Source organism: Orycteropus afer, unplaced genomic scaffold (genome assembly GCF_000298275.1).
Source record: "Orycteropus afer afer isolate SDZICR_OR568_19922 unplaced genomic scaffold, OryAfe1.0 scaffold00001, whole genome shotgun sequence".
In the NCBI taxonomy this organism is placed as follows: domain Eukaryota; kingdom Metazoa; phylum Chordata; class Mammalia; order Tubulidentata; family Orycteropodidae; genus Orycteropus; species Orycteropus afer.
Window position 1 is genome coordinate 25,813,097 of NW_006921588.1, and position 18,819 is coordinate 25,831,915.

Consider the following 18,819-nt stretch of genomic DNA (forward strand, 5'->3'; position numbering starts at 1 on the left):
GTGCTCTGTTGTTGTTGTTATGTGCCGTCGAGTGGGCCCTGACTCATAGCGACCCCTCCTTGGGTTTCCGAGGCAGTATCACTACGGAAGTAGGATTGCCTAACCTTCCTTCCTAGGAGTGGCTGGTGGGTTTGAACCGCCAGCCTTCTGGTTAGCAGTCGGAATGATTTATGTGGTTGTTTTAACAAACATTTCTACTGTGAAATGTTTAGTTTGTGATATAAGAGCAATGCTTAAAGGTCTGGAGGTCCAAGTTAAGTATCTTGTTGCTAAAGTTGTTGCTTACCATTAGTACTTAGGTAGACCTTGATTACTGCTTTTTGTTCATCACTCTTACAAGGGAACTAGTTCTTTGGTTTAAAAGTTCTGTTGGATGAGCTAACTGCAAACCAAACCTGTTGCTGTTTAATCAAATCAGACTTGTTAGTGACCCAATAAGACAGAATAGAATATAGTTGCACCTTAGATGGCCACTCACAAGCTTTTAAGATGCCAGTTGCTACTCCCTAAAGTATGATGTAGAACATTGCCTTTGTGGACTATATTAGCATTATACTTTTTGAGCATTCTTTTGTTAATCAAATTTGGTCCCTATGCAAACATTTTTCATAATCACATGTAGCCAGAGTTAGCAACACTTGTCTCACAATTCCCACATAATCCTTAGCTAGTCCCTCAGTTACTCTAGTTTAAAGGAAAAAAGGTTTTTTTTAACAGCATTTCTCATTTTACATTCTCATGAGTGCAACAGTCCTATTTCAGGAGCAAGGACAGTCACTTCAGTGAATTGTCTACTGTCTGATTAAGTGATAGAATTGAAAAGCAGTATAAAACAAATCAACCTTCAGAGATCCCATTTTGTTTTGAATTTCACTCTGATTTTTAACCCTGTAATTACCATATTTTAAAAAATCTGATATTAACATGAGTCGGCATTCTCTGAGGACACGTCACCTGATAAGAATCAGATAGTGAGAATTTCTCTTAGTTGGTGTCTTATTGACTCCACCTCATGGCCTCCTTACAGTACGATAGAGTGCAGCATTGTCTAGATCTTGTTATTCTCGTAGTCACCAGCATGGTTGAGTACATCGTTATGGCTGTTGTGCCAATCCATCTCTCTGAGGGTCTCCCAAGCGCTTGTTGGCCCTCTGCTTCTCCAGACATACTGCTCTCCAATGATTGATCTTTCCTGATGACATTGGACAATGTAGCCCCCCCCCCCAGGAGGGGGTATGCCTTGAAATTGATGTGTGTGTGTGTGTGCGTGTGTGTGTGTATCCAGCCCCACAAGAAGTAGTACAATGGTCTTGTGATCCATAAGGTTTTCATTGGCTAATTTTTAGAAATAGATTGCAGATCTTTCTTCCTATTCTGTCTTAGTCAGGAAGCTATGTTGAAACCTGTCCACCATGGGTGACCCTCCTGGTATTTGAAATATTGATGGACTAGCTTCTAACAGCACAGCAACATGCAAACCACCACAGTATGACAACCTGATTATTAAAAAAAAAAAAAAAAAAAACTCACTGCCATTGAGTCAATTAGACTAATAGAGACCCCTTCTTGGGTTTCCAAGGCAGTATCTCTACGGAAGTAGGTTGCCCAGTCTTCTTCTGAGAAGTAGCTGCTGGGTTTGAACCACTAGCCTTCTGATTGATTAGCAGTCAAATGCCTTAGGCACTACACTATAGGTGAAATTTAATGAACAATTATTTATAGATTTTTCTTCCTGATTTAAACAGTATTTCAAAATTATTGGAAAAAATTCAAATTTCTAAAAATTTCATTAAATGGGAGTCTGAGCTTCTGTCTCCCAATTCCTATGAGACAGTTAGTGCTATCTGAGGGAGTGATTGAACTAAATACGTAGGCACCTTTCTGCATTTATATTAGAAAAGGTTTTGTTGGATACAGGTGAAATCATATTGGTTCTGCAGGTGCTTTATGAAGAAAATAAACTGTAGTATTATGTGAGCCTAGCTGTCATTTATAAGAAACATTCAGTTCTGGAACTGATAATGCTTTTCAAGTTCAGAAACATAAGCAAATTATGAAACTTTCATTCATTTCTGTTAGTAAAAATATGTTATTTTTTTATGCCTTCCAATTGTTTTTTACTTTTCCATCTTATTTGAGTGTTGAAATTTGAATGAGATAAAATTTTATCAGTGTTAACCAAAGAATTGATTGAAATTGTTTTTATTTCTTTTAGGAAATCCACCTTCTTCAATGTATTAACCAATAGTCAGGCTTCAGCAGAAAATTTCCCGTTCTGTACTATTGATCCTAATGAGAGCAGAGTACCTGTGCCAGATGAGAGGTTTGATTTTCTTTGCCAGTACCACAAACCAGCAAGGTAAGAAAGTCTTTATGCCTTTGCTTATTTGGTGGCCCTCTGTAGATTGAGTAAATAAATATGGATGATGTATTTAAAATCACATAGAAGGGTTTTTCTTTCAGAATTAGCATAACATTATTGTTTTAGGTGATTATAAAAGTAACTTAGAGCATGGAGAAGATGAAGAAGCATTTATCTGCTGCTTTTATATAGTTATCTTTTGTGAGGGGTATAAAATAGAGGGAGTAGTCTATATTTTATGGTGAGTTTGGTTTTTGGTTTTGGTGTATGTAAAATTGTATGTATGTGTGTGTATGTAAAGACCCCTGGCAGTGGTTAACTGCCAGGCTGCTAGCTGAAAGTTTCATGGTTCGAACTCACCAGCCACTCTGCAGAAGAAAAATGTAGCAGTCTGCTCCCATAAAAATTACAGAGGCTTGGAAACCCTATGAGGAAGTTCTCCTCTGTCTCAAATGGTTGCTGTGAGACTGAATTGACTTGATGACAGTGGGTCTATTTATTTATTTATCTTTTTTTATTGTGATTTGGGTGAAAGTTTACAGAACTAACTCACTTTCTATACAACAGTTCATACACATTTTGTTTTATGACATTGACTGCAATTTCCCACAGTGTAACAGTTCTCTTCCCACTTCCTCTCTGTAATTAAAAGAGGGAAGAACCTCTTCCCTGTGTCCTTCTTACCTATTCATTCCTGCCCGTTGAGTATCTCCCTGTGCAAACACTGTTCTTTTGTTCTCCCACAATTGATTCCTCTAAGGAGTGTATCTACCTGATGTAAATGTTCACCCCATATACCTGTCTGTTGTTTGGCTGGAAGCCACAGGAGTGAGATCAGTTCCAGAACTGAAGGGTAACTAAGGGCCATAGTGTTGGGATTCTCACCAGGCTCTATCAAATCAGTAAACCTTGTCTTTTTTTTTTGGGATTTTGAGTTTTATTCCACATCGTTCTCCCACTCTATCCAGGATCTCCTGCATTGACCCTTTTCCTAGTGGTTGACAGTGATAGCTGGGCACCATCTAGCTCTTCTGGTCTCATGGTCATACAGGCTCAGGGCTGCATGGTCCCCTAGTCCCTTGGACTAATTGTTTCTATTCGTGTTTGGTTTTCTCCATTCTTCTTTACTCTGGATGAGGAAAGACCCATTGTTGCATCTAGATGGCTGCTTGCAAGCTTTTAAGACTGTAGTGGCTACTCACCAAAGTAGGGTATAGAACAGTGTTTTTGTGTAGTATGTGATGTCAATTGAGCTTGATATCCTCTGTGGCCAAGAAGTTATAATTTTGCCCTTTGTCAGCTTTATTATGTATTTGGACATTCTCACAGCACATAAAAATATGTATGTAGAAATATCTTCTGCCAAACTTATATATGGTGATGGGTATAGTCCCTTTTGCCTAGACATACCTGATTATTCAGCCTGTCTGCCCATCTACTTACCTGTAGATTAATGTTTGTTATCAGTTACAGCATAGTATTTTATGTGTAAAAGCATGTATCTTTGTTGTCTGATACCTCTTGTGCACCTCTCTGTATCTTCCTCTTCCTCATGGCCACCGTGTTTATCACTCACTTTTGGTACATTGCCCTTCACGTAACCCAAATCAGTACTGGCAGTAGGTTATTTTGATGTGTGTATTCATAGGAAAATGTATGAAATGGAAATTACAAACTAGATGATGGGTTATCTCTAGATAGTGGAATTTTTGGGTGATTTTTACTTTACTTCTTATACCCTCTATATTATTTGAATTTTCTTAAAATAAGCATGGATTATATCTTTAATTAGAAAAAATGAGTATAGCTGTTTTATTAGGAAAGAATAAGATAATACAGTTTCATTGTAGAAGTTCAGACAATAGGGAATGTATAAAAAGAGATGTGATAATCATCTATAATTCTTTTATCTTGATATTACATATAAATACTTAGGAAGGATAGCCTTCATACTTTCCCTAGATATGTGTACACTTCCTTACAGTAATAGAATACTTTGTTTACTTGGGGTATTAATACCTTTCTAGATTAATAAACTTAATCATTTTAGTATCTTAGCTCTGGTAGCATAGTGGCTAAGACACTTTGCCTGCTAACCAGACGGCTGGCGGTTCAAACCCACCAGCCACTCCTTGGAAGGAAGGTTGGGCAATCCTACTTCCGTAGTGATACTGCCTCGGAAACCCAAGGAGGGGTCGCTATGAGTCGGGGCCGACTCGACGACACATAACAACAACAACAACAAAATTTATACTTAATATTGTACTATATGAATATACCAAGTTTACATTCCATTTCCCTACTATTGAGAATTGCTTTGTTTTTAGTTTTTCATAATTTTGAATGTGCTGATAAATCCCAAATATCTTTCTCCAGCCCGGAACTCCACACTTATATCTAACTGCCTTCCTGACACTTAAATGGCTAAAAGGTGCCTCAGATTTTACATGTCCAAATGGAGCTCTTGATTTCACCCTATGTTGCCCCAAATTTGTTCTTCTTTAATAATAGCACTGTCATTTTCTCAGTTGCTCAAATCAGAATTTGAGATAATCCTTGATTCCTCTTTATTTCCCACATTACATTCAATCTATCAGCAATTCCTATGATTTAAAGTACAGTTCATTCACATTTCTCCCATTTTCAACCTCTAGGGTTAATATCCATCAATTTTTTTTGACAAATTATTACTTTGATCATTGTCAAGTGGTGATTTTGTACTTCTTTCATTCCTTCTTCATTTACTAGTTGACATTATATTATAAGGAAGAGTTTTCTTGTCTTCACTTATTCATTTATGTATATCATTGCTACTCGGTTATAATCCATCACTATCGTTTCTTGTTATGATGCTCAAATTGACTTGTATCCCTCATATTGACCCCTCAAGCTGACTTCTATGTTCTTTTGAAAACTTTTTATTTTTAAATGACTTAAAATTTATATAAAAGTTACAGAAATCACATCCTTCACCCAGATTCACTGAACCTTTGAGAATAAGTTGTAGACATGATTCTGCATTGCACTTCAGTTCTTCAGTTTGTATTTACTAAATACAAGGATAGTCTCATACATAACCACTGTATGCAGTAGATAACTTAACTCCTCTAAAGTGCAATTTGCTCATCCAAAAAATGGGCTTAATAAATAGCATCTACCTTATAAGTTGTTTTGAAATTTGAAACGAGACAGTACATGTGAAGTACTTAGACTAGTGCTTGGCACAAAGTTAGTTGGCTTATTTCATGATGATTACCTTGTCTTGTACTGGTATACTATTTAAATATACTCTACTGCTTTTATGTATGTGCACGTGCCAACAGAACTGTATAGTAAAATTAATGATAGGCATCTTAGTCTTTAGAGATACAATGAAAACAACTATTCTGCTTTATAGTGTTTTTCTTCATTTTTCTAGGCATGAAGATCCTAATGTATCGAAAGGTTATTTCCTTTTTCTTCTTTGATGACATTTTTCATGTTATACCACCATTATTGCTATTTGAAAGGTTATTTCTTACTTAATTTTTTAAAAATTCATTTATCAAATCACTGAGTACCTCATAAACGTTCTAGAGAGGAAAGAATTCATATAAAGTGTTTGGGGAATTCATTTGGTTAATAAACAGATTCTCAGTATTATTTTATAATAAAACCTTCCTTTCTTTTTCAGCAAAATTCCTGCCTTTCTAAATGTAGTAGATATTGCAGGCCTTGTGAAAGGAGCTCATAATGGACAGGGGCTGGGAAATGCCTTTTTATCTCACATTAGTGCCTGTGATGGAATCTTTCATCTAACACGTAAGTACAGTTGCTTATTTAATTGATTAATTTCATTAAAATCATTGCTTTCTATCCATTTTTGCTGAAATAAAATGAGAACTGACTGATTAATTAAAGGTTTTCTTTGCTTTACAAGATGGATCATGGGCTAGTCTGTTAATTGTGATGTTAATGCAATTTCACATCATCTCCATATGTGAAGGCTTATTCCAGAGCAAGTATATACTGTATTGATAGAATATTCTAATTGAATTTTATTCCCTCTTCTGGATTAGGTCTGTTTCGAAATGTTTCAGTGTAATAAGTAACTGTGTTGATTGTAAAGGCATTTAAATGTTTTCTTAAGTTGTGAAATTGGTCTACATTTTTTGTTCACGCCATGTGCTTTGAAGGCAGAACTGATAGAGGAGGGTGTTCCATTATTTTTTTGGGGGGGAGAAAGGCATCTAATTTAGCTATAAGAAAGGAATGGTTCTACAGTTTATCTACTAGGAAGAAAATTATAGCTCAGCCTAGCCTTTTTTTTTAATTGTGATTTGGGTGAAGATTTACAGAGCAAATTCACTTTCTATACAGCAGTTCACGTACACTTTGTCTCATGACATTGACCACAGTGTAGCACAATGCAACAGCACCCCTCCCACCTCCTCCCCACAATTACCTCTTCCCAGTGTCCATCTCTCCATACTCTCCTGCTCCCTGAGCTGTCTCCCTGTACATAAGCAGCCCTTCCTTCTCCCATGATTGTCTTTCCAAGGAGTGTATCAGCCTAGCCTTTATGGAAAGAGGAAAATATAGGTTTGGTTGTAGTCTTTTACCCTCACAAGTGAGACAAGAACATACTAATCCTTTGACCAAATAGAAGGATATAGGAAAAGGCTCAGGCCAAGACAGTACTTTATTCATGGGAGAACAGAAGAGCAGTCAGTATTTCCATTGGGAGATAGCTCAGGAGGCAAGAATGCATAGGAAAGAAGGGCACAGGGAAGAGGTAACTACAGGGAAGAAGTGGAAAGAGAGCTGTTACACTGTGCGGATTGCAGCCAGTGTCCTAAAACAAAATGTGTATGAACTGCTGTATGGAAAATGAATTTACTTTGCAAACTTTCACCCAAATCATAATAAAAATTAAAAAAAAAAAAAAAGAACAAAGAAACATTAATGAGCAATGAGTGTGTGTTAATGAGGAGGAACAACTCAGAATAGGAGGGTGAGAATGGTTGTACAACTTGAAGAATGTAATCAGTGTCACTAAATTGTATGTGCAGAAGCTGTTGAATTGGTGTATGTTTTGCTATATATATTCTCAACAGCAAAATTAAAAATATTTAAAGAAAAAAACTTTATAATAACATTCTAATGAGCAAATTAGTGCAAATGAAGGAAACATAACGTAGAGGGGGTGGCAATCCATAGTCTGTTTCAGTGCTTTTGTGTGTTACTGGTCTTTGAGAATGAGAGTTTAGAAAATTTTAGAGGAAATTGAGTAATTTTTGTGTCATTTAGATCTAATAATAAAAAAAGGGCTATTATTATTTGCATATCTTTTTTAAAATTTATTTGCTAAAAGGCTTGGGACCAAAGTCTCAGGAGACGGCTTAGTCAGTTGGCATAACATAGTTCATAAAGATAATGTTCTATATCCTAGTTTGGTTAGTAGCATCTGGGATCTTAAAAATGTGTGAGCTGCCATCTAAGGTAGAACTACTGGTCTCTGTTGGTATGGAGTGAAAGAGAATGAAGGAAATTAAAGGCTCAAAGAAGAAACTACTCCATAGGATAAATAGCCCACATGAAGCACAGCCTCTTTTAACCTGATATTGGAAGAACTAGATGGTGCCTGGCTACCGCTACTACTCACTCTGACCAGGGACACAATAGAAGATTCCAGATAGAATAGGAGAAAAATACATAACAAAACTGTCTTAGTTCTCTCATGCTGCTATAATAGAAATACAAGTGGATGGCATCAACAAACAGATTTATTCTCCTAAAGTTTTGGGGCCTAGAAATCCAAATTCAGAGTGCTGACTCTAGGGGAAGACTAGGTTAGAAGTCTGAGTTCAAAGGGTTGACTCTAGGTCCTGGGTGGGAGCCCCACAACCTTGGACTTCAGTTCTGCCTTCCAGGCCCACAGGAGCAAGGTGGAAGCTTCTCCTGACTCATGTAGATGCTGGTTTCTGAGGCTGATGAATCTAAGATTGGCAAGTAAAATGGCAGATTGTTGGCTCAAAGGCTGCACTGGCAACAGTCCCAAGAGTGGCAGGCAAGATGGCAAGCCACTGGTTCAAATCCAGAAACTGGAGATAAAGACTTTTGAACCAAATGCAAGATCCTTTCCATATATACTGGAAGCAGGCCATACTCCAAAGGCAACTCCCCTTCAACTGATTAACTGCTCACAACAAATTACACCATGGAGGTGATTACAGTTTATCTGGTCTCATCGTGGGGAATAACTACATCGTCTGCAAGACACTCAAAATCATGGCCCAGCCAAGTTGACACGCAACCTTAACTACAACAAAACCAAAAAAACCCCAAAAAACCAAGCTCACTGCCATCGAGTTGATCCTGACTCATAGTAACCCCTACTCAGTTTCCAAGGCTAAAAATCTTTACAGAAGTAGATTGCCACATCTTCCTTCTGTGGAGTGGCTGGTGGATTTGAACTACTGACCTTCTGGTTAGCAGCCAAATGCCTTATCTACTACTATACCACCAGAGCACTTTAAGTACCACAAAAACTTTCCTAAAAAAGGCCAGATTTAATGGACCAATAGATATTAGAGGAACCTCTGAGACTGTCGCTCTAAGATACTCTTTGACTTTGGAATTGAAGCTATTTCTGCAGGTCACCTTTCAGCCAAATAATAGACTGGCTTATAAAATAAAGAGTATCACACATGAATAATGTGCTGCCTTAAACAATTAACTACATGAGACCAGACAGTCAACATTTATGCAAAAGCAAGGATGAGAAGGTAAGGAAGGGAAGGGAGGCTAGATCAATGGAAACAGAATGGAAATTATGAGAATGCTGTCACATTGTAAAAATTGTGATAAATGGCATGCAGCAATTTGTATAAAAATTGTTAAAGTAGAACCTAATTTGTTGTGGAACACTTCACATTTATGTTGTTGGGTGCTGTCCATTTGGCTCTGACTCAGCCACTCTATGTACAACAGAATGAAACACTGCCTGGTCCTGTGCCAGCCTCACAATCCTTGCTATACCTGAGCCCATCGTTGCAGCCACTGTGTGCATGCATCTCATTGAGGGCATTCCCCTTTCTTGTTGACCCTCCACTTTACCAAGCATGATATCCTTCTCCAGGGAATGGTCCCTTCTGACAACATGACCAAAGTAGGTGAGATGAAGTCTGGCCATTCTCGCTTCCAAGGAACATTCCAGTTACACTTCTTGCAGGACAGATTTGTTAGTTCTTCTGGCAGTCCATAGTACCTTCAGTATTCTTCGTGAGCACCACAACTCAAAAAGCATCAATTCTTCAGTCTTCCTTATCCATTGTCCAGCTCTCACATGCATAAGAGGTGATTGAAAATACCATGGCTTGGGTTAGGTGCACCTTAGTCTTCAAAGAGACATCTTTGCTCTTCAGCACTTTGAAGAGGTCTTTTGCAGCACATTTGCCAAGTGCAATATGTTGTCTAATTTCTTGACTGCTGCTTCCATTGGTGTTGATTGTGGAACCAAGTAATATGAAATCTTTGACAACTTAAGTCTTTTCTCCATTTATTGTGATACTGCTTATTGGTCCATTTGTAAGGATTTTCATTTTGTTTATGTTGAGATGTAATGCATACTGCAGACTGTAGTCTTAATCTTCATCAGTAAGTGCTTCAAGTCACTTAGCAAACAAAGTTGTGTTGTCTTCATATCACAGGTTGTTAATGAGTCTTCCTCCAATCCTGATGCCATGTTCTTTTTCATATAGCCCAGCTTCTTCGATTATTTTCTCAGCATACAGATTGAATAAGTGTGGTGAAAGGATACAACCCTGATGCACTCCCTTCCTGATTTTAAACCATGCAGTGTCCCCTTGTTTTGTTCTAACAACAGCCTCCTGATCTATGTACAGGTTCCTCGTGAGCACAATTAAGTGTCCCGAAATTCTCATTCTTCTAATTTTATCCATAATTTGTTACAGTCCACATAGTCAAATGCTTTGCATAATCAACAAAACACAAGTAAATGTTTTTCTGATATTCTTTGACAGCCATCTGAAATCAGCAATGACATCTTTTGTTCCATGTCTTCTTCTGAATCCAGCTTGCATTTCTGCAAGTTCTCTATCAATATACTGCTGCAGCCATTTTTGAATTATCTAAGTAAGATTTTACTTGCATGTGACATTAATGATATTGTTCAATAATTTCCACATTCTGTGGGATCACCTTTCTTTGGAATGGGTACAGATAGGAATCTCTTCCAGTTGGCCAGGTAGCTGTCTTCCTAATTTCTTGGCATATATGAGTGAATGCCTCCTGCACAGCATCCTTTGTTGAAGAATCTCAATGGGTATTCCATCACTTCCTGAAGCCTTGTTCTTCACCAATTCCTTCAGTGCAGCTTTGACTTCCTCCTTCAATACTTTTAGTTCTTGATCATATGCCACCTCCTGAAATGGATGAAGATTGACCATTTCTTTTTGGTACAGTGTATGTATTCCTTCCATCTTCTTTTGATGTTTCCTGTATCATTCAGTATTTTGCCCATAGAATCTTGCAATATTGCCACTCGAGGCTTAAATTTTTTCTTCAGTTCTTTCAGCTGAGAAATGGTGAGTGTGTTCTTCCCTTTTGGTTTTCTAACTCCAGGTCCTTGCACATTTCACTGTAATAACTGACTTTGTTTTCTTGAGCTGCTCTTGAAAATCCGTTCAGCTCTTTTATCTTGTCATTTCTTTCATTTGCTTTAGCTACCCTCCATTTAAGGGCAAGTTTCAGAGTCTCTTCTGACATCCATTTTGGTCTTTTCTTCCTTTCCTGTCTTTTTAATGACCTTTTGTTTTCTTCATGGATGATGTTCTTGATGTCATCTCACAATTCCTCTAGTTTTTGGTCATTGGTATTCAATACATCAAATCTGTTCTTTAGATGGTCTCTAAATTCAGGTGGGATGTAATCAAGGTCATATTTTGGCTCTTGTGGACGTGTTAATTGTCTTCCACTTCAAGTTGAACTTACATGTGAGGAATTGATGGTCTGTTCCAGAATCAGCTGCTCCTGGCCTTGTTTTGGCTAAAGATACTGAGCTTCTCCGTTACCTCTTGCCACAGATGTAGTCAGTCTGATTCTTGTGTACTCCATCTGGTGAAGTCCACGTGTATAGCTGTCATTTATGTTGTTGAAAACAGGTATTTGCAATGAATATAAGTCATTGGTTTTACAAAATTCTATCATGCAAACTCCAGTGTCATTTCTGTCACCAAGGCCATATTTTTCAACTACTGGTCATTCTTTGTTTCCAACTTTTGCATTCTAATCACTGTTAGTAATCAACACAGCTTGATTGGGTATTTGGTCAATTTCAGACTGCAGAAGTTGGTAAAAATCTTCAATTTCCTTGTCTTCGGCTTTGGTGGTTGGTGTGTAAAGTTGAATAATAGTAGTATTAACTAGTCTTCCTTGTAGGAGTAAGGATATTATCCTATCACTGATAGCATTGTACTTCAAAACAGATCTTGAAACTTTCTTTGTGACAATGAATGCCACACCATTCCTCTTTAGTTTGTCATTCGTGATGTAGTAGATCATATGGTTGTCTGATTCAGAATGGCTAAAACTAGTCCCTATCAGCTCACTAATGCCTAGAATATGTATCTTTATGTGTTCCATTTCATTTTTGACAGCTTCCAATTTTCCTAGATTCATACTTTGTATGTTCCACGTTCCGATCAGTAATGGATGTTTACAGGTGTTTCTTCCCATTTTGAGTTGTGCCACATCAGCAAATGGAGGGCTTGAAAGCTTTACTTCATCCACATCATTAAGGTCGACTCTACTCTGAGGAGGCAGGTCGTCCCCAATTGTATTTTGAGTGCCTTGTGACCTGAGGGGCTCATATTCCAGCACTATATAAATTTCACCTAGAACACAATAAAATATTATTAAGTTCATTTGCCTAGTAATTCCTTTTTATTGTATTTTACAGAAGTCCACCATAGCACAAAAGCCCATCACAACTAGTTTGAGAAGTAAACTTAACCTTTGGGAAGGTCTGGAAAGACCTTCTGGAGAGATCTGTGGTGTAGCAGTGAAGGGGAAAATTCAGTTATGTAGAGAAGTGTTACCTAAAACCTGTACATTAGCAAAACCTTCTCTGTTTTTCTGATGTTTTGCTTCTCCACTATCTGGTAACTGATATGAGTATTTAAAAGAGGATGAAGTCAAATGTGACTCTGAGTGTCTAGACTAGATCAGTTGGAGGAATCATGATGCCATTCACTGAAATGCTAAATATACAAGTAACAGCAAGTCATGGGAGAGAGATGATGACTTAAGTTTTCAACATTTTGATGAGTTTGTGTACCTGGGACATCCAGGTAGGAAGTGTCTGTCAGGAACTAGGACTGATAGGGCAAGTGTGACAGAAGGCTGGAGGCAAGGGAACTGCTAAAGGTTGGATATGTCCAGTGTAATTGATGGAGGCCCTGGGTCACACAAATGGTTAAACGCTCAATAGCCAAAAGGTTGGCGGTTCAAACCGACCAGGGGCTCCCTAGAAGACAGGCCTGATGATCTGCTTCTGAAAGGTCACAGACAGGGACCCCCCCCCCCACCACAATGGAACGGTCCTACTGTACACACCTGGGCTCTCTATGAGTCAGAATTGACTTGATGGCAACTGAAAACAAAAATAAGTTTAATTGGATTTTTCTTTTTCCTTTCTTAACAATTTTATCTTAGATTGAATGAAATACAATAAAGTATGTATGCTCCTAACGAAATATATTTCTCCCTAAGGAATGTACATATTTTATTTTTGAAATTACCATATGGTAAAATTAACTTTTTTTTGGTGTTCAGTTCTGTGAATTTTGACATGTATATATTCATGTATCAACCACCACAGTCAGGATACAGAACACATCCATCACTCCAAAACAGTCTGTTATCCTGTCCCTGTGTACAGGTTCTATGTATAGGTTCCTTGTGAGCACAATTAAGTGTCCCGAAATTTCCATTCTTCTAATTACTTTTAATACTTTAAGCTTCTAGATGTTGATACAGTACTATAGTATTGCTATTTAAATAAGTAAAATATATACACACGAGAAGTTATTTTTTCCTTTGGCAAAAAGCTCTAGATCCAAAAGAAAATATGCTCATTATATAAGCAAACATGTTACCATTGAATTGATTCTGACTCATAGTGATCCTGTAGGACAGAGTAAAAGTGCCACATTGGGGTTCCAAGGCTATAGTCATTACAGAAGCATTGTGCCACAACTTTTATCTGTGAAGTGGCTGGTGTATTTGAACTGCTGACCTTTTGGCCAGCAGCCAAACACTTAAGTACTGTCCCACCAGGGCTCCTTACCGAAACATAAAAAAAAACCCAAAAAACCCAAAGTTACTGCCATTGAGTCGATTCCGACTCATAGTGACCCTCTTTGGGTTTCTGAGGCAGTAAATCTTTACAGAAGTAGATTGCCTAGTCTTCCTTCCACAGAGTGGCTGGTGGGTTTGAACTGCCAACCTCCTGGTTAGCAGTCAGATGAGTTCCTTATATAGAAACATAGGAAAATACAAAAATGTAATATCTGCCTATTATTGAATATTTTTAGGAAGCATGGTTTTTGATGCCTAGAGGTGAAATTACTACGGCAAAGGGTATATACATTTAAAATCCTATAATATATATCCAAATTATTGCCACTATTCCCATGGGGGTATTAGCTTTTTAAAACTTAATTTTATATTTTGAATAATGTTAGATAGGTCATACACTGAAAGATAACATTTACGTGATTCTAAAAGAAATTGATATAATATTGAGGTATACATTGAGAAATCTTGCTTGTACCCACATTCTGATTGTTTTGCTTTGCTTTCTTCATGAATAATGACACATTTGTTTTTATTTTTCTTCTAGAGCATGAGTTGGCACATTTTTTTCTCTAATGTGGTAGTTAGTAAATATTTTGCTTTGTTGTGTATTCTTTGTGTGTGTGTGTTTACAAACCTTTAAAAATGTAAGTCGTTCTTATTAGCTTGAGGATCATATAAAAATAGGCCAGAGCCTTAATTTACTGTGCCTGTTCTAGAATTTCTTCATGTAATACAGGTGCATGGGAATATATTCATTATATGTGTCATCTTTGTTGAAAATATTTTTTATTAGTCTTCCCTTTGATTTCTTCTACTTGTTTTACTCATAGAAAGTGCTTATCCTCTTCAAGATCAGGTAAATATTCATTTCTTCTAGCTTTTTCCTTATTTTTGGCTGAGATATTAAATATATGCAGTAAGATGCCAAAATATGCAGAAATCTGACTTGCACAGCTGTATATATTTGTACATGTGTATACATCTTTGTAACCACCATGTATATCAAGATACAGAACATTTTTGTCACCCTTCGCAGTCAGTCTCCTACTCAAGGTAATCTCTTCTGATTTACATCATCATTGATTAGTTTTGCTTGTTCTTGCACTTCATGTAAATGTAGCCACACAATCTGTGTTCTTTAGTGCCTTTCTTCTTGAATGTGTCTGAAAGATTCATGTCTATTGTATATATCAGTATGGATACCCAGTAATTTTATTAAAGCTGAAATTTAGATTTGGTTGACTTTGAGACTTTGCCAGATTATGTCACTAAGTTAACAGAGTTGATATTCTAGCAGCTACGTATCAACATCCTCTGAATGGATTGGAGTAGGAAGATTTTTGGGCAGAAAGAACTGCTAGGAGGCTTTTTAAGTATTTGAGGAAGAAGTAATGAGGGCTGGATTTCAGAAAACTCAGTGGCAGGGGAGGGAAAAAGCAAATTTTGGAGACTTTGTGAAGAAGGAATAGGGCTTAATGAGAGCTTTTTCTTTCATTTATAAACAAAAATCTCTTCCAGTAAGACTGTTTGCCAGCAATTCAGTGCAGACTAGGGAAACAGCAACCATATTATGGAAAACAAATTCTTTTTTAATTCAAACATGGGATAACTTCTCTGTTAACAGGTGTCTTATTTAAAAGATGATTAAGTTTTGTCTCTAGGGTTTAGTGAGCCAAAGTGACTTGTTTTCATCAATTTTTAGAAGTAGTATAACTTCCTATTGTTACTTTTTTAAAGAACATGATGAGGCTATTGATTTCACTGAATCTTTAGCTTTTTAAAACTGGCATTAGAAGTTTCAAAGTTATATTTCAACAGGAAGGTAAGGCATTTGTGTGTTATCTGAAGAACAGCACCTTTGTCAGTGCAGTGGCACCTACTGTCAAGCTATTTATAGATAAAACTTGTTTAAGTTTTTCAACAGGTACTTAGAGATATGATCCTGTAGGCTAGAAACAAGAGCTGTGACACAGTTTTGTTCCCAACTTAGAAACTTATACAGGAGATTCTGGTTTGCAGAATTGTCACTTATAAGATTTAAAACCAGTTGCAGTTGTGGAAAACAGAGTTTAAAATACAGTTTATTATGTTTCAGCTAAGTTGATGTGTGTGCAGTGTGTGTGTATGTGTTGGTGGTAATGGTGGGAGTGTGGATATACTACCCCATTCTTTCCTGACTTCTATACATCAGTTGCTTGTTAAATTTTCTGCCTATGACATTATGCAGCTTGTTTATAGTTAAAGTTTCTGTCAACTTTTTATATGAACTTGAATTGCATTTATTATTTTACTGTCTTACTATGAAAGACTAATACTTTGAAACAATAGGAAAATGATGAGAGCCAATTTATGAAGAGTGAGGATTAAAGGGTAAGGGGTGGATTCATAGTTAGGAGGCTAAATACCCAGAATACATAACCCATCAATCCTATCAAGTAAGATCTTGAAATTGAGTATAAATCTTACCACTAACCTTTGTGGCAGCCCAGGGAAAGAGGATTATCTAATTTCATGTATATCTGATAGTATCAGTAGAGATACCCTTTTCTAGCTCTAAATTGAAATTTATTGCATCTTTGTAGGGGAGAGTTAACGAACAGTCTGATGTCTAGTGTTTTCTGTTAGGTTGCATAAAGAGCAAGAATTTGAAGTTAGATTTTTCTTCTCTGAAGTATTTATCTATACTATAGCTCCAGTTCATGCAAGGGATCTGTAGGGAGTCTAGAGGACAATAGAATTAGTGTTTGGTAATACCCTTTCAGTATATTAGCAGGCTTTTGCAGTTGTGGTTGAGCAAACAATTCAACATTAAGACCATTAGCATGTGTCTAAATTGTTTGCATTTTATGTTCATTGGTAGAGGAAAAGATTTGGCGTAGTGCCTGAGGCATTTGACTGCTAACCAGAAGGCTGGCTGTTCAGATCCACCAGCCACTCCTTGGAAGGAAGGTTGGGCAATCTACTTCCATAGTGATACCACCTGGGAAACCCAAGGAGGGGTCGCTATGAGTTGGATCAGACTGGAGGGCAGTGAGTTTTGGTTTGGGTATATGTTAGTATGGTAAGCTCTTTCTAATATATTATTCTTTTTAACCTTAACAGTTCTTCAGGATTGGTGTTATTCCAATTGTACAGATGAGAAAATTTAGAATGAGAGGTTAAGTAGTTCTCCTACAGTTATGTAGCTAGTATATTGGGCATAGAGCCTGTCTGTGGTGTAGTGAGTTACATGTTATGGCTTTTCTAGCCATAGTGTTTGTAACTCCTGCTGGATTGCTGATGGGACCATGTAAATATGTGTCAAGTTGGCTGGGCAGCTGGTAGTAGTTATTTCCTATAATGTGACTGGCAATTAAAGCCTTGGTAGAATTTGCCTTGAGCAACTGAATAAGTACTTTTAAACTCCTAATTGTTAAAGTCATCCACCTGGGATATTTCTGTTGGTGCAGCAAGAAGTAATCTTCTGGGAAGTTTGTTCTCTCTCAGGTATGTAGAACTCTGATGTTGGGATTGGTTAGTTTGCCACTCTGCCAGGCTTAAAATGAGCCCACCTAGAGGCAGAGGGAGAATCTAACTGCTGGCTGAGAGAGATGCCTGGCTGAAAGATGGTGTCAGTGGAACTGAGAGTCATGGGACAGAGTGGCAGGCTTACCTGGCCCACAGAGGGAGAGGCCAGGTCGCAAGATGCCAAGGGCTAAAGAGGCATGTCTAAGGGCACAGCAGAGGGGAGACTATCCTAATCAAAGAACTGTAGCCTGAATGCATTCCTGAACTTGAGTTGTAGCCTGTTGCTTCCTTAGTAAACCCCGTAATCTTTGAGTTCTCTGTGGCCACTTCAGTGAATTATCGAACCCAGCAGATAGGTGGTAGGTGCCATGGGAGAGATGGTTGGTGTCAAGGTTGGTAAGAGGGCTGGAGGGTGGTGGCATGTCTGGCCTCGTAGGAGCAGGCCTTGGGCTGCTGATGGTGATTCTGTCTTCCTCTTGTGTAGTAGAGGAGGTCAAAAGATGCTGCCTCACTGCCCCTTTAGCACTGTCTTTCTTCTTTAAAGCCTGTCTCTTTCCAGTCTTTCCACCATATCACACTGCTTTCATATATTTTAGAATGGTTAAGATACCATCTATGTATTTTTGTGTACATGTGTTTGAAAATTCAAATACTTGGTGTACATTGTTTGTCAGAGAATACTTGCTTTGCACAGGAGTATCAGGAAACTTTTACTGAAGAGACAGGTGCTGTATAGTGATTTAAAGAGAAGTTAATAGTTTTCATTCTTATATTGTCATGAAATACTTAATGAGCACTTACTACATGCCAGGCTCTGTGTAAAGTACTTTAAATTAGAAGTTTCATTTAATTCTTAGAAGAAGTGAATACAGAGTGGTTAGGAAACTTGCCCAAGGTTAATAGCTTATAGATGATGTAGTTGAACATAGAACTTAGTAGGCAAATCTGACTACTAAAGTTGTACTTTTAGCTTTGATGAACAGTCGATGTATAAATGTGAGCTACGTATGTAATTTTAGATTTACTTGTAGCCACAGGAAAAAAAATTAACAAATAATTAATTTTAAGAATATATTTTATTTAATTAAACATTTCAAATTTTATTATTTCAACACAGTCAGAAAGAATTATAGAGATGTGCTACCTTTTATGAGTATAGTGTCTTTGAAATCTTATAGGGTGAATTTTACACTTAGAGCACATCTCCATTGGACTAGCTACATTTCACATGCTTACAGCCACTAATGGCTAGTGACTACAATATTGGACAGTCCAATTCTACACTACATGCATAGAAAAAAAATGGAAGGAGGTACGTCAAACCGTTGGTAGATTTCTGGAGAATAAAACTGGAGTGGAGAAGGAGATGAGAGACTTTTTTATTTTAGAACATTGGATTTTTTTGAAGTAAGCATGTATTCTGATTCTTAAGACATGAGGAATTTCTGTTTTCTTTCTTTTTTTTTTTTTTTAATTTTATTTTGATTTGGGTGAAGATTTACAGAGTAAATTCACTTTTCATACAGCAGTTCACATAAACTTCGTCTCATGTCATTGACCAAAATTTACAATGAAACAGCTCCCCTCCC

At 37.4% G+C, this 18,819-nt stretch overlaps 1 protein-coding gene across 1 annotated transcript in view; it reads left to right on the forward strand.

The window, feature by feature from the left end:
* OLA1 (Obg like ATPase 1) overlaps positions 1–18,819 on the forward strand; it is a 243,919-nt gene that overhangs the window by 43,149 nt on the left and 181,951 nt on the right. Inside the window, exons 2-3 of the mRNA XM_007940699.2 lie at positions 2,216–2,359; positions 6,036–6,163. Coding sequence (XP_007938890.1) covers positions 2,216–2,359; positions 6,036–6,163 — 272 coding nt within the window. The remainder of the gene's footprint in view (positions 1–2,215; positions 2,360–6,035; positions 6,164–18,819) is intronic.